Below are 27,220 nucleotides of genomic sequence, written 5' to 3'. Positions count from 1 at the left end.
AGAAGGAAGAGGTGAGGACAGCCTGATGTAAATTTACCACTAGATTAAATTCTAAAGTTGCTCCAGAATTTTGTATTAGTATCTGAAAGCAATCAAAGGAAGAAAAGCAAGCAAGTGACTTGGCCCAGTCAAGGTAAGGCTCCGTCTGGTAGAGAGAGAGTAGGGGTCACCAACTTTGTACAAACCCACACATGCAGAGGTCTGGTTGTGTGTGGCTAGAGCAGAGGCTGATGAAACACACAGCGTGGGCTCCTGGTGCTACTCCTAGAGAAGAATGAATTGGGAAAGGAACAGTTAATAAGAAACTGTGCCTTGCTCACTGTGCACGTTGCAACAAAGAGCTGGCAGCTCCTGAAGGAAAAGGGCTTGTGCCGCTGCCGTTCAAACTTGTCAGTCAGCCTGTGCCAGCAGCCTCAGCGTCTGCCTCCCCGGCACACCCTCATTACATGTGTCTGTCTGGGCTGATCTGTACATCTGCTCAGAGGCGCTCCTGCCGAGTCGGGGATTTCTGCTTTTCTCCACCAGTGCAGGAGTGGGTCTCTCCTGGCTTCTCTTCTGTCACCTCCACTCCTCTCCCCAAGGAGGCTCCTGCTTTATGGTAGCTTTGGACTTCCCTCACTGGCTGCCTGTCCCCGACTTCTAGAATGGAAGAAGCTGAGCTGGTGAAGGAGAGACTCCAGGCCATCACAGTAAGTCTGCCTAGTTATAACTCACAGAGGCGCTTGCTTACAGGGACGACAGACACGTTGCTTGCTGCCCCTGCTGCTGAGCCCCATTAGTGAAAAAACAGAACTGTCACCTTTCACGGGCAAGTCTCTGCCGCTCTCTTAACCCTGATGACCCTCTGTAACTCTTGGGCTTCCGAACCTAAGTAGAGAGCAAATGTTCTTGATTTTCACAAAAACCGTACCTATGTTTTAAATAGCAGTCAGAAGCTTTTAAGGCACTTTGGCTACACTATCGTGTACCTGAAAAACAGATTTTCCTTACATTTATATTTGACAAATACTAGATCAAGAAACTGATCTTCAACTTGGAAACTTTTTAGAACAATTAATTCACCAAAAAGTGAAAATCTTTTAAAAGGAGAAGAAAAAAGAAATTAAGAAAACAACTTGATGCTTTTTATTTGTAGTTGTGGTGGTATGTTCCACAAAGCCTCACAGAATTCAAACGAATGTAGTTGTACTTTAGCTAAGGATTAAACAAGAGAAAAGTAGGTAAAAGCATGTATCAGATTAATTCTAAGATATCAGTTTCCAGCAGAGTCACAAACTGAATAAAATCCTGATAAAGGAATGTAATGCATGCAATGCAATGGATTTGGAAAATATTTTGTTAATACCAGGAAGGAGAATAGTGAGTGCATTTTTTATGTTTGTTCTGGGAAAGAGTCAAAGTATGAAATGAATTACTTTCCTTAAGTGATCCAGCTTTTTTTCAATTTTACAAAGTCTTCTATTTGGCAGTCACCTGCAAATCTCTGGCACAATCATTTATCATTGGCTACAATTTATTATATAATTTTTTTAAAGAAAAAACACTTTAGAAATCAACATTCCATTTTTTCAGCATTTTCTGACACTGAAATTAGCTGTCAGAGTACTGTTCAAAAACTGATGCATAATATCACAGATGTGGGTTTATTAATTTAAATGTATATTGGACATTACTATCTATAAAAATAACTCTTTCCTGTCTTGTGAAAAGAAAACTGATGCAAAATTAGAGTGAATAGAAAGGTATTATTCTTTGCTCTTCAAATTCTCATAGCATAAATTATTATTATGCTAAGCCCAATTTAGAATTTTTATTAAACAGATACAAAGTTTCAGTTCCCCTCAGAAAGCATTCAGTAACTTGAAATATTTTCTCAGCCAATGGTTTAGGAACCAAAAGTCCACAGATAAAGTTGGCACTTTTCCATAAGGCAGTGCTCTCGAAATGTCCAACTCCTAATTAGTTCATTTTCCTTTCTTCAGAAAACCTTGGTTTGGATTATTGTTTGTTTTGCTTTGTTCTTTTTGTTGTTAAACTCAGCCACTGTTTCAGCTGTCTTGCTTTAAGGGACAGGAACTGGGCCCTGCTCTGTTGTTTTTGGCGTGGGCCTTTTACATTACAGCTGTTGTCTAAAGGTTACTTTATCAGACTGTGTGAGTTGTGTGGGCACAAGCTCTGCTTTTCCTGACCCTTCTATCTTCTAATTAACTAAATTAAATCATATATCCGATGAAATCCACCCGTAGCTCCTTCTTCCACATTTTCCTTTTTGAATCTCAGCCTACCCTTACTTCAGCCCTTATTACTCCCGCTGCACTTTACAACTCCTACTGAAGCAGCGCATGTTCTAAGGTTAAGACCGCACTCAGGAAAACTAGGAATTTTCACGGAGGGTTCCAACTTCAAATAAAACTAGGACAAAAGTCATAATGCTTTAAATATCTTACAAGCAGACCAGAGAGTAAATAGATTCCTGAATATACTGGTGTGTACTTTTATGATGATTAAAAAACAATAATAATAACAACTAGTTTTTGGATTATTTCGTTAGCTTAACCATATCCCATTAGAAAGAATAAGCATATCTAGAAAGCAAAATTACAAAATAATTATATTTTGGAAGTAAAACACTTGTATAAAATTGTAGAGAAAAAATTGAGAAAAGTTTATGGGGACAAATTTCCCCTAGTCTATACCTCACTGGACCAAGTCCAGTCACATAGGTCAGCAACTGAAGATGAACAAATGGAGCACTGGTGTGTCCATGGAAACAACACATCCACTCATCTCCCTCCCGGACGCCCTGGGAAATGCCAGCTCTCTCCACCCTTGCCTTACCCAGGAAGCCACCTCAGCTATTCCCCTTCCCCCTAGGGAAATGAAAACACAGTGTCCAGAGAGTTTTCAGGGATTGTCTCGCTTTTAGAAGCACTTAAAATCTTCAGACTCTCAGACCTAGACTAAAATTCAGAGACAATAATCTCATCTTAACTGTTTTAATTCTATTTCCCTACACTGAAATACATTTTATATTTTAAGAACAAAATTTTATACTTTAAGAACAAAATCAAAAGACAGTTGCCCAATGGAACCAAACACAGCAATTCAGACTTCACTTTATCAGAAAACAAAATTTTCAACATTCTAAGATCTATTTGATTTTCATACTAAAATTTAGTCCTCTAATTCTTAGCTGAGAAATGAAATAATTTTCACTGCAATATTTATTCCACGTGATTTTGAGGGTCCAAAAAGTCATTATTTCTGCTGTAAGAAATTTAAAAAATAAATGTATATGCCTGAAACTTGATAGAATCAAGTGCCAGTCTTCTTGTTCCTCTTTTGAAAAGAAACAGATTGAACACAGCAAGTATGTGGAATGTGACATCAGGCTTTCAAATTGAAAACTAAATCACTGTGATGGTGCCTTTATTTCTCATACCAGTAAGTTGAATTTTAGATTGTTTAGAAGGCTTCCCAAGGCTTAAAGGGAATAAAAGAAAAAATTATGAAAGTACACAGAAACAATTGCTTACACAGGGTACTTTATTTGGTTGGAGAAGGAAAGAGCAACCCAGTCCAGTATTTTTTCTAGAAAATTTCATGGACAGAGAAGCTTGGAGAGCTAAAGTCCGGGGAGGTCACAAAAAATCAGACACAACTGAGCAACTGAACATGCATTTCATTTGGGTATACCAAGTATGGATTCTATTTTGTATACTCACTCTCATGTTTCTCCTTCATTACCTTATCCAGGTACAGGCATACCTCGGAGATACTGCAGATTTGGTTCTAGATCACTTTGATAAAGCAAATATCACAATAAAGTGAGTCACATGAATTTTTCAGTTCCCAGTGCAGACAAAAGTTATGTTTCAACTATGTAACATAACACAATATTACTATGTCTAAAAAATAACACACATGCGTGAGTGCTAAGTTTATTCCGTTGTGTCCGACTCTCCTCTACGACGCTTAACTCCAGGCTCCTCTGTCCACAGGATTCTCCAGGCAAGAATACTGGAGTGGATTGCCATCCCCTCCTCTAGGAGATCTTCCTGACCCAGGGATAGAATCCACATCTCTTAAGCTTCCTGCATTGGGAGGCAGGTTCCTTACCACTAGCGCCAGCTGGGAAGTCCTCAATTTAAAAAACACTGCTAAAAAATGCTAACCATCATCTGAGTCTTCTGAGAGTTGTAATCTTTTTGCAGTAGTAGCATCAAAGATCACTGATTACAAAGACAAACAGTGTATGTTTTCACTTATATGTGAAACCTAAAAAAATAAAGCAAATGAACAATTATAACAAAGCAGAAGCGGATTCACAGATACAGAGAAAAAACTAGTGGTTTCCAGAATAGGGAAAGGGGTTGGGTAGGGGCAAAGTGGGTAACGGGGATTGAAGGTACAAACTATTAGCTAAAAAATAAATGTTATAAGGACATAATGTACAACACAAGGAAATAGTCAATATTTTATATACCTTTGTATGAGTACAATCTATAAAAATATTGAATTGCTAGGTTGTACACCTGAAACTAATATAATATTGTAGGCTAACTATGTTGTTGTTGTTTAGTCATTAATCCATATCCAACTCTTTTGTGACCCATTGACCTAGCCCACCAGGCTTCTCTATCCATGGGATTTCCCAGGCAAGAACACTGGAGTGGATTGCCATTTCCTTCTCCAGGATATCTTCCCAGATCAGGGATTGAAAATGCGTCTCCTGCATTATCAGGCAGAATTCTTTATCACTGAGCGACCAGGACAGCCCTCAAGTCACTATGCTGCTCCTGCTGCTGCTGCTAAGTCTCTTCAGTCATGTCCAACTCTGTGTGACCCCATAGACAGCAGCCCACAAGGCTCCCCCGTCCCTGGGATTCTCCAGGCAAGAACACTGGAGTGGGTTGCCATTTCCTTCTCCAATGCAGGGAAATGAAAAGTGAAAGTGAAGTCGCTCAGCTGTGTCTGACTCCTAGCGACCCCATGGACTGCAGCCCACCAGGCTCCTCCATCCATGGAATTTTCCAGGCAAGAGTACTAGAGTGGGGTGCCATTGCCTTTCCTCAATTAAAAAAAAAAAAAGACTGCTCACAAAGGGAAAAAAACAAGAACAAAGATCACTTATCATACATCACCATAACAAATATAATAATGAAAAAGTTTGAAATATGGCAAGAATTACCAAAATGTAAAAGTGATCAAAAGCTGTTAAAAAAAAATGGTGCCAATAGACACTCTCTACAGAGTTGTCACAAACTTTCAAACTGTTTTTAAAAAGCAGTATCTATGGAAATAAATACTATATATCTAGCGAAATAAAAGTGAAGCACAATAAAACGGGGTACATCTGTGCCAACTTTTAACTTACTAAATTAATAAATTAATTAATCTCTAAGTATCTCTTAGCCAAAGAGTTTAAGTTTTCAATTATAAATGTAAAACAGAATACTTCAAACTAAGTAAATATTATATTGATTAAAAAGTCTCTTGAGGCTTAAGTTAGAAGACAGTATTTTAACAAATAGCTGATTTTTATACTAAAGGAGAACTATTAAAGAAGGCTAGAAAGTAGACATGCACTTTAAATATTATCAGAACTGAGGCTACCAATGTCTCCAGTGTTCTCTGAAAGAATGACATGAAGGACTGAGTTATCTCTTCAGAGTTCCTCTCTGGAAGTAGACATGGTACACCTCGAAGAATGATGAAATGGCCCAAGTGGAATTTCCCACAAAAACAGAAATATCTTCTGATAATCAGTAATATCCTATATACTGTTCCTACGCTCCTTCCCAAGCAACACATTTTCTTATTTCCATTCCCATGGTGGCATTAGGAAAATATTGTTACTAAATAACAGGGGATACTCAGGCTGGAAAACTCATAGATCTTAAACTGCAGGAGATCATAGAAGTGCACAAAAGTAGTACTTTGGGGCCGGGGTTAGGGGACAGTTAGTGAGCTCAAAAAAATCCTGAGAACTAGAATCAATATATAGAGAACAAACCCAGCTGAGGAGAAAATGGGTAAGAATAAAGCTGACATTTTTACTTCATTCAGGTTTAACTTTTAGCTGTTAGAAATGCACATTATCCACTCATTCTCTCATTCCGTCTTTCAATTAAAGGTTATTGAGCATTTACCAAGTGCCAAACCTCATTCATTTTTCACTTCAACAATATATGTACTCAGTCTCTTAGCCATGTCTGACTCTTTGCAACCCCATGAACTGGAGCCCGCCAGACTCCTCCATCTGTGGGATTATCTCAGCATGAATATTTCATCTTCCAGGGGATCTTCCCAACCCATTTATCAAACCTACATCTCTTGTGGCTCTTGCATTGGCAGGCGGGATTCTTTACCACTGAGCCACCTGGAAAACCCTCAACAACACACAATATTTATTTACATCTCATGTTTTTAAATGAAAAGAAGTGAAATAAGAGGAATTAGGAGTGTCAGAGGGGCTTCCCTGATAGCTGAGTTGGTAAAGAATCCCCCTGCAATGCAGGAGACCCCGGTTCGATTCCTGGGTCAGGAAGCTCCCCTGTAGAAGGGAAAGGCTACGCACTCCAGTATTCTGGCCTGGAGAATTCCATGGAGTGTATAGTCCATGGGGTCACAAAAACTTGGACACGAATGAGCAATTTGCACTTTCACTTTCAGGAGTGTAAGAAGTGGGATGGGATAGGTTGCAATTTGTAGTAAAATGGTCAGGAAGGGCCTCAAGGAAAGGGTGACATTTGAACATGGATGAAGGAGGTGAGCTTGTCAAAAGTTAGACAATGGCAGTAATCACAAGAACAAGCACCTGCCTAGGACTGACTCCATTTGGTAATGAGCCATATAAAGCCCTGACACTGGAATTTGAGCAACAGAGCCAGATTTGCCAGCCAAAGCTGCTCATGATGCAAAATAATCAAGAGTTCTACATTTCCCCAGATCCACTCCCTATTTGGTTCCACTCCCAAGGAATTTTTTCTAGACTTGTAAACATAGGAATGTAGGAGGCAGAAAGTTCTTTGAATAAAACAGAAATCTAGTCAATACAAGTGAAAGTGAAGTCGCTCAGTCATGTCCGACTCTTTGTGACCCCATGGACACCAGGCTCCTCCGTCCATGGGATTTTCTAGGCAAGAGTATTGGAGTGGGTTGCCATTTCCTTCTCCAAGAGTCAATACAAAGACCACTATTAAAACAGTAAGATAAATACACATAGATCCTAGTTACTTCTCTTTTTTAATTCATTAATTCTGTTTCTGGCTGTGCTGGGTCTTCGTTGCTACCTTCGGACTTTCTCTAGTTGCAGCACGTGGGCTTAGTGTTCAGGCTCTTGACTATAGAGCTTAGGCTCAGTAGTTGTGGCACACGGGCTTAGTTAGTCCTTGGCATGTGGGATCCTTCCAGCTCGGGGATCAAGCCTGTGTCCCCTGCATGGCAGGCAGATTCTTAACCACTGGACCACCAGGGAAGTCCCTCTAGTTACTTCTTTAGCACATGCCTCCTCTCACTGGACACTCCACCTCATCTCATTCACCTTTTTCCCAATACCCGGTATTTTCTAACAGTTCATATGACAGTTAATGACCTCAAAGCAGGATCTGCTACATAATATGTGAGGCCCAGTACAAAATGAACATGTGGGGACCCTTGTTCAAAAAGTATTCAGAATTTCAAGGTGGTAACAGCAAAAGTTTAAAAACATTCAAATGAAGCTCTGGGCCCCTCTGAGAGTGGTGCTGCCATGTATGACTTCCCAGGTCATATGTCCAAGAAGCCCAGTCCATCTCTTTCCTATTCATTCCTTCTGTACAACTGAGAGCATGAAAACAAGTGCAAACCAGCCTGTATGTCAACAGAAGTCAGACCCTAACATGTATTTGGATCATTGTGTTGTTTAGAATTCTAAGGACACCTTAAAATAATAATGACTAAAAGGAAGCATAGTGAACCATTGTTTCACTGCACCTCATGGTTAAGACAGTTATGTAAAGAACTCCCAATTTGTCATGACCGTCCCAAGACATCCACAGAAAGATGGTACGTGGAGATGTAGGAATCTCCTAAGCAAAGATGTCCTGTGCCAGTATACTCAAACAATAAAGCCTCTGCACAATTTTCCACAATGCTATGCTAAGATTACAGGTTTCTTCCAGAGAGGGAAAGGTTTCTTAAAACAAAAGTGCTATGCCACATTTCTTTGCCAAACATAATAGCCCACCCACAAAGGAGACCATGTGATGAGGTACAATAATTTTGATGCCTTGTTAAGGAAACTACTTTTTGATAATCAGGGATGGTTTTTCCAGTGTGCTATGGAGTGATAATGCTACTCTGCCAAGCCCTCTACTGACAAGGATCCCCATGAACTTCCTCAACATTACTAGATGGTGAAAAGGAAAAGCTGCTTCTTTAGAAAACTGTGATTAAAACAAGCCAGAGACTAAGTGACTAAATCTAACAACAGTCTAAACAATACAGTGTAGTTCAGGCTAGAACCAAAGCAGAGTTTCCACTTCCTAATCTACAGACTGAAACTACCTAGCTTCTCTAAAAATATGATCAGAATATTTTAATTTATTCAACTTATTTAAATGGCAGTGGTGTCATTCTGGGAAACTCAAGAAGCTTTCTCACCAGGAGCCCTGTGACATGTCAACTTTCCTAAAACACCATAGGAATAATTTGAGTGAGATCCATACTTACAGTTTTTATGTAAAACCCCAGTGACTGAGTGAGATTCACTCAAACCATTTTAGACATACAGCCAGGCAATTTTCTGAACCTCTAGCTTCTGTCTTAAGCATGAAGTTTTCAATGTGTAACTGCATCAATAATTAACATGGAGTGATACAACATGTTAAACGGAGACATAACAGCTACTCAAAATTTATCTATACTACCAAATCTAGACATAAAGACATCTCAAGGACAAGAATTCTGCAATTAAAAATAATAACACCAAACTCCGAGTCCATCTCTTCTCTACCCCACCCCTCTTGGCAACCACAAGTCTGTTTTCTTTTATCTCTGTGAGCCTATTTCTGTTTTGTAGATGGGTTCACTTCTGTCATATTTTAGATTCTGCAAATAAGTGGTACCATATGGTATTTGTCTTTCTCTTTCTGACTTACTTCACTTAGTATGATAATCTCTAGGTATATCCATGTTGCTGCAAAGGGCATTATTTCATTCTTTTTACAGCTAAGTATCTGTATATACCACATTTCTTTATCCTTTCATCTGTCAATGGACGTTTAGGTTGCTTCCATGTCTTGGCTATTGTGAATAGTGGTGCTCTGAACATGGGCTTTTCTGGTGGCTCAGTGGTAAATAATCCACCTGCCAATGCAGGAGACGCTGGTTCAATTCCTGGGTCAGGAAGATCCCCTGGAGAAGGAAATGGCAACCCACTCCAGTATTCTTGCCTGGGGAAATCTCATGGACAGAGGTGCCTGGAAGGCTACAATCCATAATGGGTCATAAAAGAGAGTCAGAATGACATTGACTAAACAACAATGAACATGGGGTGCATGTATCTTTTTATTTTTTTATCTTCTGGATTATATAGTTTGGGGAGTTTGGGGTTAGTAGATGAAAACAATTACATATAGAGTGGATAAGCAACAAGGTCTTACTGTATAGCACAGAGTATTGTATTCAATATCCTGAGATACTGATATTCTCAGGATATTCAATATCCTGAGATATTGATATTCAATTCCTGAGATATTGATATTGAGATATTGATATTCAATATCCTGAGATATTGATATTGATATTCTCAGGATATTCAATATCCTGAGATAGAAAAGAATATTTATAAAATGTATACATGTATGTATAACTGAATCTCTTTGCTGTACATCAGAAATTAACACAACTGCACAGCAAAGAGATTCAGTTATATGTACATTATACATTTTAAAAATATTCTTTCGATATTTGGCAAAACCAATACAATATTGTAAAGTTTAAAAATAAAATAAAATTTAAAAATAAATAAATAAAATAAAATTCACTAAAAGAAAAAAAAAGAATTCTGATACAAAAAGAAGTAAAAAGATAGAGCAAGTGCATCCATACAAGGTTGGAGAAAGCCCTAGATTAAAGTAGAACCAAAGAAGATTATGTCCCATCAGAAAAAAAAAAAAAAAGAAATTAACACAACTTTGCAAATCAACTATACTTCAATTTTTTTTAAAAATAGAAAAAATAATAACTTTGGGGATTAATATATGCATACTACTATATCACTTCATGGCAAATAGATGGGGAGACAGTGGAAACAGTGTCAGACTTTATTTTTTAGGGCTCCAAAATCACTGCAGATGGTGACTGCAGCCATGAAATTAAAAGACACTTACTCCTTGGAAGGAAAGTTATGATCAACCTAGATAGCATATTTTTACCAACAAAGGTCCGTCTAGTCAAGGTTATGGTTTTTCCAGTGGTCATGTATGGATGTGAGAGTTGGACTGTGAAGAAAACTGAGCACCGAAGAATTGATGCTTTTGAACTGTGATGTTGGAGAAGACTCTTGAGAGTCCCTTGGACTGCAAGGAGGTCCAACCAGTCCATTCTAAAGGAGATCAGCCCTGGGTGTTCTTTGGAAGGAATGATGCTAAAGCTGAAACTCCAGTACTTTGGCCACCTCATGCGAAGAGTTGACTCATTGAAAAAGACTCTGATGCTGGGAGGGATTGGGGGCAGGAGGAAAAGGGGACGACAGAGGATGAGATGGCTGGATGGCATTACCAATGCAATGGACATGAGTTTGAATGAACTCCAGGAGTTGGTGATGGACAGGGAGGCCTGGCGTGCTGCAACTCATGGGGTCTCAAAGAGTCGGACACGACTGAGCAACTGAACTGAACTACTATATATAAAATAGATAAACAACAAAGACCTACTGTATAGCACAAAGAACTATACTCCATACCTTGTAATAACCTATAATGGGAAAGGATATGAAAAAATATATATATATACATATACATATATATGTATATATATAACTTTATATGTATAACACATATATGTATATAATTGAATCACTTTGCTGTATACTTGAAACTAACACAGCATTGTTAATTAACTATACTTAAATTTTAAAAAGATAAAATAACAATAGCAGCACCTATTCTTGGCATACCATTTAGGCTTAAAAAATAAAAATAAAACATTCATATTCATTATCTTATTTGTCCAAACAGTCCTATGAGTGTTTTCAAAAGTAGATGTTACCATTTCCATTTTATAGTTGAAGAATCTAAGATCGAGGAAAGGAATTAGTTAAATAGTGGAAGATAGCAGTCTCTGCTCATAACATCACAATAAATTCTAAAAAACACTAAAACTACAATCTTCACCCTTGTTCAGAACTTCCTCTGTTTTTCACTCTTAATAAAAGTTTGAAATGGAACAAAGAGAAGAATCTTTGGAGGTTCTTCTTCATTCAATCACATTTTCTAACCCAAACTTTCTTCACTTAATCACATTTTTTAACCCAATCCTACAGTCTCTTATCCTCATCCCCAAACTGTTAGAAGTAGAAGTGGGAAAGGAAAGAATGTAATGCCATTTCAGAAGCATTTGTTATCACTTGAAGAACCACTTTTCAGAGTACCTCATATTCTAAGCCTCTGTTACTTTCTCCCCACCCCACTGTTGTGACATAGTTTCTTCCCTTCCAACCAGGATTTCTTAAGGCAAAGACACTGTTGCATCTCTCATAGCCCCTCAACACTAGTTGAATCACAAAAAACCATCATGAATGCATAAGTGAGTGAATAAAGATTGTCAAGCTGAAAGCGGGGGAGAAACCTAATGATTGCTTGCCCAGCTAACACATTTTTTTTATTGAAGACATGGTCACAGCTTAGCATCACCCTTTGATTATTCAGGGGCTTATTTTGTGTTTGTTGTGTATTCTTATTTTATTTTGTCACTATTCATTAGAACAAACAGGAAAAGATAGACAAAGGAATAAAAGAGTAGAACTTTAACTGGATTCTATTTAGAGATCTGTCAAAATTTGTTGTAAAGCCAGGAAACAAGAATAAGATTACTAAATAAAATGAGGTTTAGAAATTTTGTGCTTTTTAACTCACCACATAAGTAGTAATGATAACTACATCCAAATCCCATGGCTAACATAAGAATTAGGGTTTTTCAAAGGTAAATTCAGAAATAATCACAGGACCAGGAGAAGACTTGGGGATTTCTTGGTCCACATTCCCATCCCCATTACAACAGGCTCAAGAGATGCTCATCCAGCTTCTCCTTGAGCACTTCCAAAATCAGGTGGATTAATATCTCTCAAAATACCCTATTCCACTTAAGAAAAACTCTCTGTGCTGTGTTCTGACATAATGTGCCAGAATCCAGTTTCCTTTAACTTCTTCCCAGTCATCTTGACTCTAGTCACTGAAGCTGTATACCTTCATTTTCTTGATTTCAATCATTCCTCATATTACAGGCTCATTCTAGAAAATGAAAGTGAATGTTGCTCAGTCGTGTCCAGCTCTTTGCGACCCCATGGTCTGTATAGTCCATGGAATTCTCCAGGCCAGAATACTGGAGTGGGAGAGCTTTTCCCTTCTCCAGGGGATCTTCCCAACCCAGGGATCAAACCCAATTCCCCCACATTGCAGGCAGATTCTTTACCAGCTTTTAATGTCCATGTCACTCTTAAAATTTGGTGCTGAGAGTTGAATAGAACACTGACCTGTACAAAGTGTTTAATGCTGTATATAATCTCCCTTGTTTGGCGAATTGAATTTCTACAGATATATTTGGGGAGTGATACGGGGTGGTATAAAAAGCATTATCTTTGGAATTTATAGAAAATTAGGCTCGATACCAATTCCAACACTAGACCAACCTTATGATTTGGGGATGCTGATAAACTCTCTGGTCCTCACATCAGTGTCTCTAAAACTAATAGCAATTAAATTGAAAACTCAATATTCAAATATACAGTGAATATACAAAAATCAAAAGCTTCCTGAAAAACAACAGTCAGAAATTGTAATGTAAAAAAGTGAGACATGACCAACCATGCATGATGTAATGTGAAAGTAATCCATTCCTGATAGCTACATTTAGGAAAAAAAAAAAAAACAGTTAAAGCCTAAAAATAATTTTATTTAGGAAATGTGAAGAATTTATATGAAGAAATCTTTATGTTTTATACCTACTAAGGAATTGCACAGGATATATATAATGAAATTTTACTAAGTGATATATATGTCTAGAGAGACACACTGTTTCTTGAGGTAAAGTCTGAAGACAAAAAATGTTCTTACATATTTTCAAATGCAATTCCAATCAAAATCTCTAAGGAAGCATTCTTATTCACTTCTGGTGGCACAATGAAATTGTTAAAACAGGATAATTCTGCAATCAGTACAAGAAAACTCAGAAACTGTTTTACCATTTGACCAAGAATGTTATTAACAAGTAAACAAATACTAAACAAAAATAAGAGATGCATACAAGATGTATTCTTAAGACGTTCATAAGATAGCAAAATCATTTCTCAGAGTTTTTAGTAAAAAGCGGAATCCAATTCAATGTCCAAAAGTAGGGATTAGCTGAATAAATACAGTGCACATATACAGGTTTGTAAATATACTTGCAAATATGTACATATATATATATATAATGGAATAATAAGTTTCCATTAAAAATAATTTAGAAGACTAACGACGTGGTATATCATCATTTCATGATATATTAAGAGAAATAAGATTACAAAATGTGTAACAAACAATTCCAGCTTTATATGAGGTATAACATATCATGCAGATTTAAATCATATATAACAGTATCAATCTCTGATTATCTCTGGATAGTGATAATTATTATTAGGAGTAACTTTTAAAATTCTACCAGTGTACGTGAGTTTTTATCTGCTTCTTTGGCTGTTTGTTTGGTTGGCTGGTTTGTTGGTTGGTAATTTTGGTTTAGTAGACAGTGATGAAGCATAAGGAACAGGCTGAATTTTCCATTTAGTTTCTATCGGAATTAAATAAAATGATTGCAAAATTCAATGGGAAAAATAAAGTACTGCTGCTAATCAAGATATTTTAGAGGAAAGCAACGAAGGAAAACTTGCCCAATAAAATGTCAATTTATCTCATTGGTGGTACATAGTATTAGTACAAAAATCTATAACTAAAGACACACACAGATAAACTGGAGCCAGACCCTAGTGTACAATTTTTAAATGTAAATGATAAAATTAGTAAATAAAAAAAGTAAACCAATAAGAAAGAATTGTTTGATCAAGTTTCAAATGTAGTTAAAATTTGGGGGGAAATAATTAGACCCTCAGCATTTACCATAAGTCAAAATTAAGACCCTCAGCATTTACCATAAGTCAAAATTAATTCAGCTGGATTTAAGAGTGTTTAAAAAACTCTTTAGAAAACTAGAAGAAAATATAGATGAATAATTACTGTATCTCAAAAAGTAAAAGATACTAAAAATATAAAAGCAAAAAAAAAGGGGGGGAGCTTCCCAGGTGGCACTACTGATAAAGTACCCGCCTGCCAATGAAGGACACACAGGGACAAGGGTTCATCCCTGGCTCAGGAAGATCCCTTGGAGAGGGGCATGGCAACACACTCCAGTATTCTTGCCTGGAGAATCCCCATGGACAGAGGAGCCTGGCAGGCTACAGTGCATAGGGTCACAAAGAGTCGGACAGGACTGAAATGACTTAGCACAGCACAGCACATAGGAAAAATAACTTTCAGCGCTTCTAGAAACAACATAGATTTTTTAAAAATTAAAGGAAACTAGGTGACATTATTTACAACCAAGTATGGCAAACAAAGGAGGCTTCCCAGGTGGTACCAGTGGTAAAGAATCTGCTTGCCAATGCAGGAGAGCCAAGAGATGGCAAACAAAAGGCTGCTATTCTTAATTCAAAGAACCCATGTATGTGTGCTTGTGTGTGTATATGTGTGTGTTCAGTCACTTCAGACTCTTTGTGATGCTATGGACTGTAGCCTGCTAAGCTCCTCTGTCCATAGGATTCTCCAGGCAAGAATATTGGGTTGGGTTGCCTTTTCCTTCTTCCAAAGAACTCTTTCAAATTGTTAATTAAAAAATTAATAGGCTTTACAAAAAAAAAAAAAAATGGACTTTCCTAGTAGCTCAGCTGGTAGAGAACCCGCTTCCAATGTAGGAGACTCCAGTTAGATTCCTGGGTCAGGAAGATCCCTGGAGAAGTATTCTTGGGCTTCCCTGGTGGCTTAGTTGGTAAAGAATCCGCCTGCAATGTGGGACACCTAGGTTCGATCCCTGGGTTGGGAAGATCTCCTGGAGAAGGGAATGGCTATCCACTCCAGTACTCTGGCTTGGAGAATCCCATGGACTATCCATGGGGTTGCAAAGAGTCCGACACAACTGAGTGACTTTCACTTTCACTTTACCAAAAAATAGGTGGACATCACTGCTTCCCTGGCGGAAAGAATCAGCCTGCAATGTGAGAAATGTGGGTTTGATCCCTGGGTCAAAATGATCCCCTGGAGAAGGAAACGGCAATCCACTCCAGTATTCTTCCTTAGGATATCCCTCAGACAGAGGAACCTCGTGGGCTATAGTCCCTGGGGCTGCAAAAGAGTCAGATATGACTTAGCAACTAAACCATCACCGTCAGATAGTCATCACAAAAAGTTTTTACATAATTAATACAAATAGCCAAGAAAATTATACACAATATAATATTTGACCACAGTAATCTTATAAATCTCATTAAGAGATCAAAATTAGACTAATTTTGCTCTATTTATACTGCTTAAGGATCTTTCACATATAATATTCCTACTTAATAAGAGTGAGGTAATATACACTGCTTTGCAGAAATGTAAGTTAAAATAACTTGTCACTGAAGCTTTTTACCAATCTGGAAACATCCATGCCCCTTGACTAGGTAACTACATTCTAGGGACCTATTCTGAGGAAATAACTAGACAAAACTTGTTGAAATTTTATAAACAAGGAATTTCATCATACAGCTACTTATAACAGCAAAAGATTAAAAACAACCTAATGGGCGGAAAAAGGAAAACTGATTAAGCAAGTTATGCTCTTCTGAAAAAGTTGAGTTATTTTATTGATAAAATTCAATTACATGACAAATGTTCATGACACAGAATTAGGTGCAAAAGGTAAAAAAAAAAAAAACTGCATAGGGGCCTCTTGTGTGGTTTGTGCATGTGTTTTTATAAACATAATTATCTGTTTTAAACATTTTGAAAAAATATTGGAATAAAATGTATGAAAACGTAGATAATAGTTATTTCTAAAGTAGTGGGATTATGGGAGATTTTTATATTTTTCTTTAAAGTTGTCTAGATTTTTCAAACATTCAAACATGCAATTAACATCCTATAAGTTTCATAGTTCACCCTTATTAATAATAAAATTAATCATTAATTTGGATTCCTCGTTCCTAACAGACAAGATGTTTGAAATCTTGCCTTGGTCATCTTTTATTTCATTGCTTCCCAAACCTGGCTGTTCATTAAAGTCATCTGGAGCAGTTTTTAGCAACAAGTCATCCAGTGCACCCCGACTTCACCCTTGAAATCTCTGGCTCAAAGAATTAGCTCAACACGTTTATGTTTACTTGCTTATTGGGCTTGGTTTTGTTTTTCTATCTCTATAGTTTAAAAAAAATGTTAGGACAATCACTTTCAAATAAGTATTCCTCTCTGTTCACATTTACGCAATTTTAGCAAAGAAAAAAATAAGAAATTTTGTCAAAAATCATGCTGAAACCAAGATATACTTATAAATTCTCATGATCTAGATACCTATGCTCCTCAGTTGCTTTACCTGCATAACAGGAATAAACATGATCCCTACTTCCTGGCAACTTGGGGAAAATTAAGTAATTGATATATTTAAGTTCATTAAGTATTCCCAACGCATAAAGCACTCAATCAGTTCAGTTCAGTTCAGTCACTCAGTTGTGTCCGACTCTTTGCAACCCCATGAACCGCAGGACACCAGGCCTCCCTGTGCATCATCCCCTTTTCCTCCTGCCCTCAATCTTTCTCAGCATCAGAGTCTTTTCAAATGAGTCACCTCTTCGCATCAAGTGGGCAAAGTATTGGAGTTTCAGCTTCAACATCAGTCCTTTCAATGAACACCCAGGACTGATCTCCTTTAGGATGGACTGGTTAGATCTCCTTGCAGTCCAAGGAACTCTCAAGAATCTTCTCCAACACCACAGTTCAAAAGCATCAATTCTTCAGCACTCAGCTTTCTTCACAGTCCAACTCTCCCATCCATACGTGACCACTGGAAAAACCATAGCCTTAACTAGGTAGACCTTTGTTGACAAAGTAATCTCTCTGCTTTTCAATATATTGTCTAGGTTGGTCATAACTTTCCTTCCAAGGAGTAAGCGTCTTTTAATTTCATGGCTGCAATCACCATCTGCAGTGATTTTGGAGTCCACCAAAATAAAGTCAGCCACTGTTTCCACTGTTTCCCCATGTATTGGCATGAAGTGATGGGACTGGATGCCATGATCTTAGCTTTCTGAATGTTGAACTTTAAGACAACTTTTTCACTCTCCTCTTTCACTTTCATCAAGAAGCTCTTTAGTTCTTCTTCACTTTCTGTCACCCTGCTTATTTAACTTATATGCACAGTACATCATGACAAACGCTGAGCTGGAGGAAGCACAAGCTGGAATCAAGATTGCTGGGAGAAATATCAATAACCTCTGATATGCAGATGACACCACCCTTATGGCAGAAAATGAGGAAGAACTAAAGAGCCTCCTGATGAAAGTGAAAGAGGAGAGTGAAAAAGCTGGCTTAAAGCTCAATAAACAGCTAATCATCATCATCTGCAGATCTTAAAAATTTAAACTAAAGAAATACTTTTAAATTTTTTTCATAATCAAATATTATCTTTTAGATGTTCCTTGTCTAAAAACAAGACTGTTTAATAATTCATTCTACAACTTTGAAAAAGGATTAATCAATACATTTAACAGTCTTTAAATATTCCTAATTCACCTTTGTCTCTGTTCAAAAAACTGAGTTATGTATACCTATGACTAACTCATGTTGATGTATGGCAGAAGCCAGCATAATATTGTGATGCAATTTTCCTTCAATTAAAAGTAAATAAGTTTGGGGGAAAAAATAGGTCATACGCCACCTTCAGCCTTCTGATGTCTCTTCACTTCACCTAAGATTCCAAGACTATTTGACATTTTCCTGTTGTGTCTATAAATGTTTCTGCTCCCTGAATTGAAACCCATCAGAGTCTGAGCAGCTGTGTCTTCAGTGGTTTATTTCCTCTTGGGCTTTGAGTTTCCTTTAAGCATATTTATTCTACAATTTCCAGGATTAAAGTTATTCTCCTTAGTCAAAAAAAAAAATTGTAGTAAAATAGGAGTGAAGGCAATGGCACCCCACTCCAGTACTCTTGCCTGGAAAATCCCATGGACAGAGGAGCCTGGTAGGCTGCAGTCCACCGGGTCGCAAAGAGTCGGACACGACTGAGCGACTTCACTTTCACTTTTCCCTTTCATGCATTGGAGAAGGAAATGGCAACCCACTCCAGTGTTCTTGCCTGGAGAATCCCAGGGACGGGGGAGCCTGGTGGGCTGCTGTCTATAGGGTCACACAGAGTCGGACACGACTGAAGAGACTTAGCAACAGCAACAGGAGTGAAGTTGTTCTAGTTTATCTCCATCTTGCTAATATTACACTGTGTATCTCAGCAGTAGTCTTTTTGCTCTCAACATAACTTTTTATATAATTCATTTTTACACGCATGCTTTTTGTACCCTTAGTGTTTCCTACATGCTTCACATCTTCTCATCGCCCTGCATCTGTACCTTATTTACACTGTTACAAATGGGTAACCACCTGTTCCTCTGTATTCTTGGTTTCATGAACTTTGGGGAAGCTCCCAGTAAAAAAAGTATTTAGTTTGGTTTTGTTTAGTTTTCTTTTTACTTGAGATCATTTTTAATTGTGTATCAATATTTCCATTTGTAAATTGCCTATGCTTCATGATCTATGGTCCCTCCTGAAATGTTTGACTCTTTTTCAACAAATCTTTACAACAATTTTTCAAGAATTTTTTTCAAGAATTTTAAAAATCTACTTTCACTGAAGTGTAGTAAACCTGTAACTATGCTCAGTATTCTTTTCTGTGAATATTGGGTTAGGGCATCCCTTTCCTTCAAGGTTACTATTATCTGCACTTCACCAGTAAGTTCTGCATTGTTGATAGTATTCAAATCCAAACAATTAGCTTCTATTATTGTTCTTTTGAGACCTTAAATAATGAAAATATCAGCAAAGATAGTCATGATTATAAGATACTGCTACCAGAATGAATCTGAAACCATTTGCCTAACTGAATTGGCCCCAATTCACCAAGTTCTATTATCAATAATATCTCATTGGTCCCCAAATAAACTTCCATATGGATTCCATTCCTCCAATACCCCTAAATGTAGATGCTTCATAAGGTTCTGTCTTTAGCTGTCCCTTACTTTTCATAAATACATCTCTTGTCATGCTTTGACATAGTCTCCTGGTCTCAGCTATCCCTTCCAAAACTCTGGCATATTTATCTCTATTTCTCACTTCTGATCTCTCTCCATCTAATATTTCAACTACCAGCCAGATTACCCCATCTGGTTTTCCCAAAGACACCTCAAACTTGCTGTGAATCACCATCTTTCCTCCCAAACTCTTTTCCTGAAGTACCTATTTCAATGAATGATTCTGCTCTCCTCTCAGTTACCTGGGCATCAAAGACTTGTACTCCAATTTGACCTCTTCCTCTCCTGCATCCATACATTGTCAGTTGCCAAGTCCTGCTAATTTTAACTCCTTGGTATTTCTGAAATCCACACCTCCTGTTAGCTCTTGTTTCAGGTCTCTTGATTTTATGTATGAGTTGTAAATGATCATCCCCTTCAAGTTGTCCTCCTTCAATATCTACACAATCAAGCTAATTTTAAACTTCTTAAAATGTGATTTAAACTCTATTATTCCTCTCCCTCTGAAAACCTTTCATTACTCTCTATCTCAACATGTAAATTAATTCTAAACTTCATGCCCTGCCTTTCAGTATTTTCTATTGAGGATTTAGCCTCATTTCATTTTCTTATTTTATTTCCCACTACTCTCTTTTTAGCAATTTAGATTCCAGACTTTTTATTCCGAATAATGTCCCAATTTTCTACATCAGGCCTTTGCTCACAATGAGCTTGAATGCCTTTTCTCCCCGCCCTCCAGTCCCTAGCAACTACCCAAAGTATTATTTTATTTGGATGCTTCTTCAAAGCCTCTCCTAACCATATCATGATCAAGATATCATCACTTCTTGTCTCACCTCAACTCTCGCCATACCTCACTTGTGCCTTAGTGATGACATTTATCACTTTATATCTTATAGGTCCCTGCACAAATGATTTTCCTCCTTTAAGACATGTAACTTCCTTGGTGAAAGTATTTACTTCTGAGTAATCTTCAAACATTGAACAGCTCAGTGTTGCCTTGACAAAAGCATTTGTACAGAAGTCACTAACTATTGATTAAAAAAAATTAAAAATTAAATAACTCAGGACCAATCCTGCCATCTTGACAGATTCAAGCATTTTAGAATATTAGCTAATTGTTAATCAGTAATACATCTGAAATACTCATACTCTTATGTATCAGGATACTTTTATTAAGTGTGTGATTGCAATAATATCAATGATCATAGACAGTTGCAACAGCTGTGTAGCCGTACAAGCTAAATAAATTTTCAAAACAGTTAAGATGTAGGTTTTTACAGAATTGAAATTTGTGGGTGTCAGCTGCTAAAATATTCCAATTTAGACAGCTGAACATCTAGGCAATTCATTGAACAAATGTCTTTATTAGTTGAACACTGGAGAAGAAAACAGTAATTTATTCATATTGGTTAACATGAATAAATATCTGATGTGTTGGATTATGATAGGTGTATATAGAGATGCTTCAGTTTCTGAGGAAATTCTTGGAAGCAGATGGCATTTCACGTCTATTAATATTTGTTCCATGATAATCTGAGAAGCAATTAGTTGACTGTAGTAACTTTTGGTATACTAACAATAAAACTACATGACATCTTAAGCTTAACTTATAGTTTCAGTTCAGTTCAGTTCAGTCACTCAGTCGTGTCCAACTCTGTATAACCCCACGAATCGCAGCACGCCAGGCCTCCCTGTCCATCATCTCCCGGAGTTCACTCAAACTCATGCCCATCAAGTCGGTGATGCCATCCAGCCATCTTATCCTCTGTCGTCCCCTTCTCCTCCTGCCCTCAATCTTTCCCAGCATCAGGGTCTTTCCAAATGAGTCACCTATTCACATGAAGTGGCCAAAGTACTGGAGTTTCAGCTTTAGCATCAGTCCTTCCAATGAACACCCAGGACTGTTCTCCTTTAGGATGGACTGGTTGGATCTCCTTGCAGTCCAAGGGACTCTCAAGAGTCTTCTCCAACACCACAGTTCAAAAGCATCAATTCTTCTGCACTCAGCTTTCTTCATAGTCCAACTCTCACATCCATACATGACTACTGGAAAAACCATAGCCTTGACTAGATGGACCTTTGTTGGTAAAGTAATGTCTCTGATTTTTAATATGCTGTCTAGGTTGGTTATAACTTTCCTTCCAAGGAGTATGCATCTTTTAATTTCATGGCTGCAGTCACCATCTGCAGTGATTTGCGAGCCCCAAAAAATAAAGTCAGCCACTGTTTCCACTGTTTCCCCTTCTATTTCCCATGAAGTGATGGGACCAGACGCCATGACCTTCATTTTCTGAATGTTGACGTTTAAGCCAACTTTTTCACTCTCCTCTTTTACTTTCATCAAGAGGCTCTTTAGTTCCTCTTCACTTTCTGCCATAAGGATGGTGTCATCTGCATATCTGAGGTTATTGATATTTCTCCTGGCAATCTTGATTCTAGTTGTGCTTCATCCAGCCCAGCATTTCATGATGTACTCTGCATATAAGTCAAATAACAGATTGACAATATACAGCCTTAATGTACTCCTTTTCCTATTTGAAACCAGTCGGTTGTTCCATGTCCAGTTCTAACTGTTGCTTCCTGACTTGCATACAGGTTTCTCAAGAGGCAGGTCAGGTGGTCTGGTATTATAGTTCACCCTGCCATAATGAAACTAAACTGTTGCCATATTAGTTTTCAGTAATGCTTATAGATCTTCATGAAATCTGGCAAAAGGACAACAATTTGCAGTTGATGAATATCTTATGAAGAAAATGTACTCATATCTTAAAAGAGTCATGCCTATAATATTAGAAAATTACCTTCTTAACTACTACACTGACATGAGAAAGGCATTACATTACCTTTGAGTGACAAAACATTGGGATTCCTTAGCAACCCTTCTCAGAGAAGGCAATGGCAACCCACTCCAGTACTCTTGCCTCGAAAATCCCATGGACAGAGGAGCCTGGTAGGCTGCAGTCCATGGGGTCGCTAAGAGTTGGACACGACTGAGCAACTTCACTTTCACTTTTCACTTTCATGCATTGGAGAAGGAAATGGCACCCCACTCCAGTACTCTTGCCTGGAGAATCCCAGGGACCAAGGAGCCTAGTGGGCTGCCGTCTATGGGGTCGCACAGAGTCTGACACGACTGAAGCAACTTAGCAGCAGCAGCAGTAACCCTTCTATAAGCATCCTGTGCAACCCTTCTATAAGCATCCTGTTGCCAAAACACTTCAGATGCCCTGCCTCTACACACAGCTTTCATTATGTTATTACTAACCCAGGATGAAACGACCAGCACAAACTGGCTACCAGCAGGGTGGGCAATCATTGCTGGGTTCAGCAGTCATGGCCACACGTACATAATGTGCTCTTCTCTAGGGCTGTCCATGGAGAGAGGTGGACAGCTCCACACCAGCACACAGGGAACTGAAAGTGTGTGTATGCCTTTCTAATGAGAAGCCCCTCCAGGACTGGCTGTCGTGGCACTGCCAACACACCTCAGTGGTTCACAATAGACAGAACAACTGGGGAAGCTAATTTCCCACTCAGGGAAATAATGTAGTGAATTAGCTAAGAGGCTGAACTCTATTTGCCTGGGTTCAAATCCTGGCTCTGCCACGGTGGTGTTTTTAGTCATTAAGTCATGTCCAGCTCTTTGTGATGGCACGGACTGTAGCTTGCCAGTTTCCTCTGTGGAAGGGATTTCCCAGCAAAAATACTGTAGTAGGTTGCCATTTCCTTCTCCAGGGGATCTTCCCCACCCAGGGATCAAACCTGCATCTCCTGCATTGGCAGACGGATTCTTTACCACTGAGCCACCAGGCACCAGCTGTGAGAACTTGGATTGGTTAATTAATCTCTGGAAACTTCCATTTCCTCTTCTATAAAATGAAAATTATTACACTATGTCTTTGTTATCATAACTACTAAGTGTAATATTATTATATCTCTGTTATTATGACTATTAAGTGAAATAGTGCCTGAAAAATACTTACCCAAATGTTTGGCACAATAAGTTTAAAATATTACTAAGATTTGCTCAATAACAGTTTCAAGATATAGTGAAGAATTGACTCAAAGAGATCTTCACAGTTTTTACTCCTAAACAACCAGATTTCATCCAAATAAACAAGTGAATCTGAAAACCCAGGCTTGTTGCCAAGCTCTTTTTTCCCTCCAAAAGAACTGCTCATGAAGCTTAAAAAAAAAAAAAAAAACACTGATAAGGTCATATACGCTTCTTACACACAAAGAGAAACATGGCATATATTTGGACAGCAATGTACATTCAAATGATTTCTGTTACATTCAATAAATGTACCTGAATTTATACATCAAAAATGAGTTTTTATCTTCAAAGGAGTTACACCAGGAAGCCATGCACTTGTTTCCATATTGCTGCCAAATATTTTTGGAGCTCTTCTTTCTAAATTACCTTCTCAGCCTGTTTCACATTCCTTTAGAGGTCTTTATTGGCAACAAATGTTTACCTTTGGGAGTTTTCCATTTTGAAAGCAGATTTAGCACCAATTTTTATAAGTAAGATGGAGAATAATGTCACCTCTGGTCAAAAAAGAAGGAAATAAGGGCCTTTTTGCATAGCTTGTAAAATGTCTCAAACAATTCCAGACAGGAAAGTTCTAAAGCATTTCATATCAGTGCAACCACTATCAGAGTTAATGTGTTGCTTCTGTGTGATTAATAGGTTATGTGTTTATTTACTTAATTTTATTAAACAAATACTTATGGAACACTATGTGTCAAGCATTGTTCTCAGAGCTTTTGCATATATTCGCTCCATTAAGGCTCATATCTTATGATGTAGGTACCCTCACTACCTCCATTTTACAGATAAAGGTAATGAGACACTAAGTTAAGGGTTTTTGTCCCAGGATGCATAGCTAGTAAATGGCAGAGCCGGAAACTGAAACCAGGCTTTCTACTTAGTATGCAGTCTATAGCTCTTAAAAAGTACAACTTCTGTGTATCAACAGTTTTGCTCTCTGGGATTTTAAGGTATTGTAGTTTAAACTTGTGATTTGCATTTCTCTAATAATTAGAGATGTTGAGCATCTTTTCATGTGCTTTTTAACCATCTGTGTGGCTTCTTTGGAGAAATATCTATTTAGATCTGCCCATTTTTCAGTTGGGTTATTTGTTTTTTTGATGTTGCATGAGCTGTTTTGTATATTTTGGAGATTAATTCCTTGTTGGTTGCTTTGTTTGCAAATAGTTTCTCCAGTTCTGAGGGTTGTCTATTTGTTTTATTTACTTCCTTTGCTGTGCAAAAGCTTTTAAGTTTAATTAGGTCCTGTTGTTTGGTTTTATTTGTATTACTTTAGGAGGTGGATCAAAAAAGATCATGCTGCGATTTATACAGAGTTCTACCTATGCTTTCCTCTAGTAGTTTTTATGGTCTTACCTTTAGGTCTTTAATCCATTTTGAGTTTATTTTGTGTATGATGTTAGGGTATGTTCTAAACTGGTACAGCCACCATACACCAAAACAGTATGGAGGTTCCTTAAAAAACTAAAAATAGAGCTACCATATGACCCAGCAATGTCATTCCTGGGCATGTGTCTGGAGAAAATCATAATTTAAAAAGATACATGCACCCAATGTTCATTGCAGCACCGTTTACAATAGCAAGGATACAGAAGCAACCTAAATGTCCATCAACAGAGAAATGGATAAAGAAGATGTGGTACATACATACAAAGGAATATTACTCAGCTAGAAAAGGAACATTATAATGCCATTTGCTGCAACATGGGTGGATCTAGAAATTGTTATACTGAGTGAAGTAAGAGAAATAAAAATACGATAGTGCTTGTATGTGGAGTCTAAAATGAGCCTACAGATGAACTTATCTACAAAACACAAATAGAGGTACAGATATAGAAAATAATCTTATGGTTACCACGTGTAAGGGAGTAGGGACACACTCTCCTTTGGGATTGGGATTGACACATACACACAACTATACATAAAACAGATACCTACTAAGGACCTACTGTGTAGCACAGGAAACTGTTGAATACTCTGTAATGATCTACATAGGAAAAGAATCTAAAAATCAAAAGAGTGGGTATATATATATATATAAAACAGATTCACTTTGCTGTACACATGAAACTAACACAACACTGTAAATCAATTATACCCAATAAAATTAAAAATAATAAATGTGGTGAAAGATACTATATCTCTTCATGAATTTTTTTAACCTCTGCTAGAAGTCCTCTTAGTGTTAACATGCATTATCTGATCTTTTTTTCTCTCTCTCTTCCCATAGCAACATTTATAGGAGGAAACGGTCACATTTTCTAGCTCCCTAGTGTTCTAATGCTCTGTAGGCTATCCTGTTTTCACACATAAGCAGCCCTTTTACCCAGCAGCTTCTTCAGTCTTGCGCCAAGAACAATCTCTCTCCTCACAATATTTCCTCATGCTTATTTCAAAACTCCCACCTTAAAATTCACAGTTTCCATTGCATCATTCAGTAGCTCAATCTTGCTAGACTCAATGGGGAAGATAGAAAAGATGAGGGGGGAAGGAAAGTCATTAAAATATTTTTAAATTCTCTTTGAATAAGCTCTTTATATCATTTTCCGTCAGTAAGATGCTTTGCATATCCCACTTCACTCTCTTTTGCTTTGAAATAAGGGTTTCCAAAGCAGCTTCATACCAATGCCAAGAGCATACCACTAGCCAGCCATTCAATAATGACAACATCCCCAGGAAACATACGTAAGCAAATTAAAAAAACTGATCATGCTGGAATATTTTTTATTTCAGGATAAAAGAAAAATACAAGAAGAAATCTCACAGAAGCGTCTGAAAATAGAGGAAGAAAAATTAAAGCACCAGCATTTGAAGGTAATTAATGACTTTAACTTCATTTCAGTGATTCTGATTCAAATATTTTAATTGTGCTCAAATTTCAATAGTAAAGATGCTTTAAGGAAGGAAAAAAAAATCCCAACAGACTTATACTAACACCATAAAAACCATAGGGGAAAACAACAAGCTAGTATTATTTGCATAGGAGACTAATACCTCTGGCAAACATGGAAAATTGAAAATATGGTTTTATTACTTTTATCCTTTATTACTGCATTTCCTCATTTTCTTGGTAACCTTAAGAATTCAGTCTTAACACTTTGGCCCTAAGTACAGTCTTGCTTATTATCCATTGGGAGTGGATCCAGCTGGGAAGTTCCTTTTGAAATCAATGAAATGCCAGCCTTTACCCAGGGGGTGTAAAGAACAACTGTCTGGCCTGCTCAAGGATGTTCACATTTAAGACTTCAGTGCAGAGGACTCAGTGTTGTCTGAGTGTGGTTCAAGGTAATATTTATTTTGTTTTGACAAAACATGAGATCATAACCAAAAATAAACCTCCATTTTTAAAATCAGACCTTACATCTTTCATGGGTGTGGTCATTTTGTAATAAAAGCACATTGAGTCTCAACATTTTATTATGTAGCTTAGTCACAGGATGCAACCCAATAACAAACAGGAGCTCCTTGTGAACAGGCCTAAGCAGGAAACTATTTATCTGGCAGGACTTCTATCAGTGGACATAATAAGTCCCTCAGTGAAACAGTGCCACATATTCATGGGGTCTACAGTCTTTTGCTAAACTTGTTGAATTCTG

At 37.6% G+C, this 27,220-nt stretch overlaps 1 protein-coding gene across 1 annotated transcript in view; it reads left to right on the top strand.

Moving 5' to 3' along the window:
• Window positions 1–370: 370 nt before the first annotated feature.
• PALMD (palmdelphin) overlaps window positions 371–27,220 on the top strand; it is a 59,743-nt gene continuing 32,893 nt past the window's right edge. The window contains exons 1-2 of the mRNA XM_027536424.1: window positions 371–689; window positions 26,358–26,438. Of these exons, the coding sequence (XP_027392225.1) occupies window positions 645–689; window positions 26,358–26,438 (126 nt within the window). The 5' untranslated portion in view covers window positions 371–644. The remainder of the gene's footprint in view (window positions 690–26,357; window positions 26,439–27,220) is intronic.

The sequence above is a fragment of the Bos indicus x Bos taurus genome, chromosome 3 (assembly GCF_003369695.1).
Source record: "Bos indicus x Bos taurus breed Angus x Brahman F1 hybrid chromosome 3, Bos_hybrid_MaternalHap_v2.0, whole genome shotgun sequence".
NCBI lineage: Eukaryota > Metazoa > Chordata > Mammalia > Artiodactyla > Bovidae > Bos > Bos indicus x Bos taurus.
Note: the sequence above shows the minus strand (reverse complement) of the source record. Positions and strands in the feature narration are given on the sequence as shown.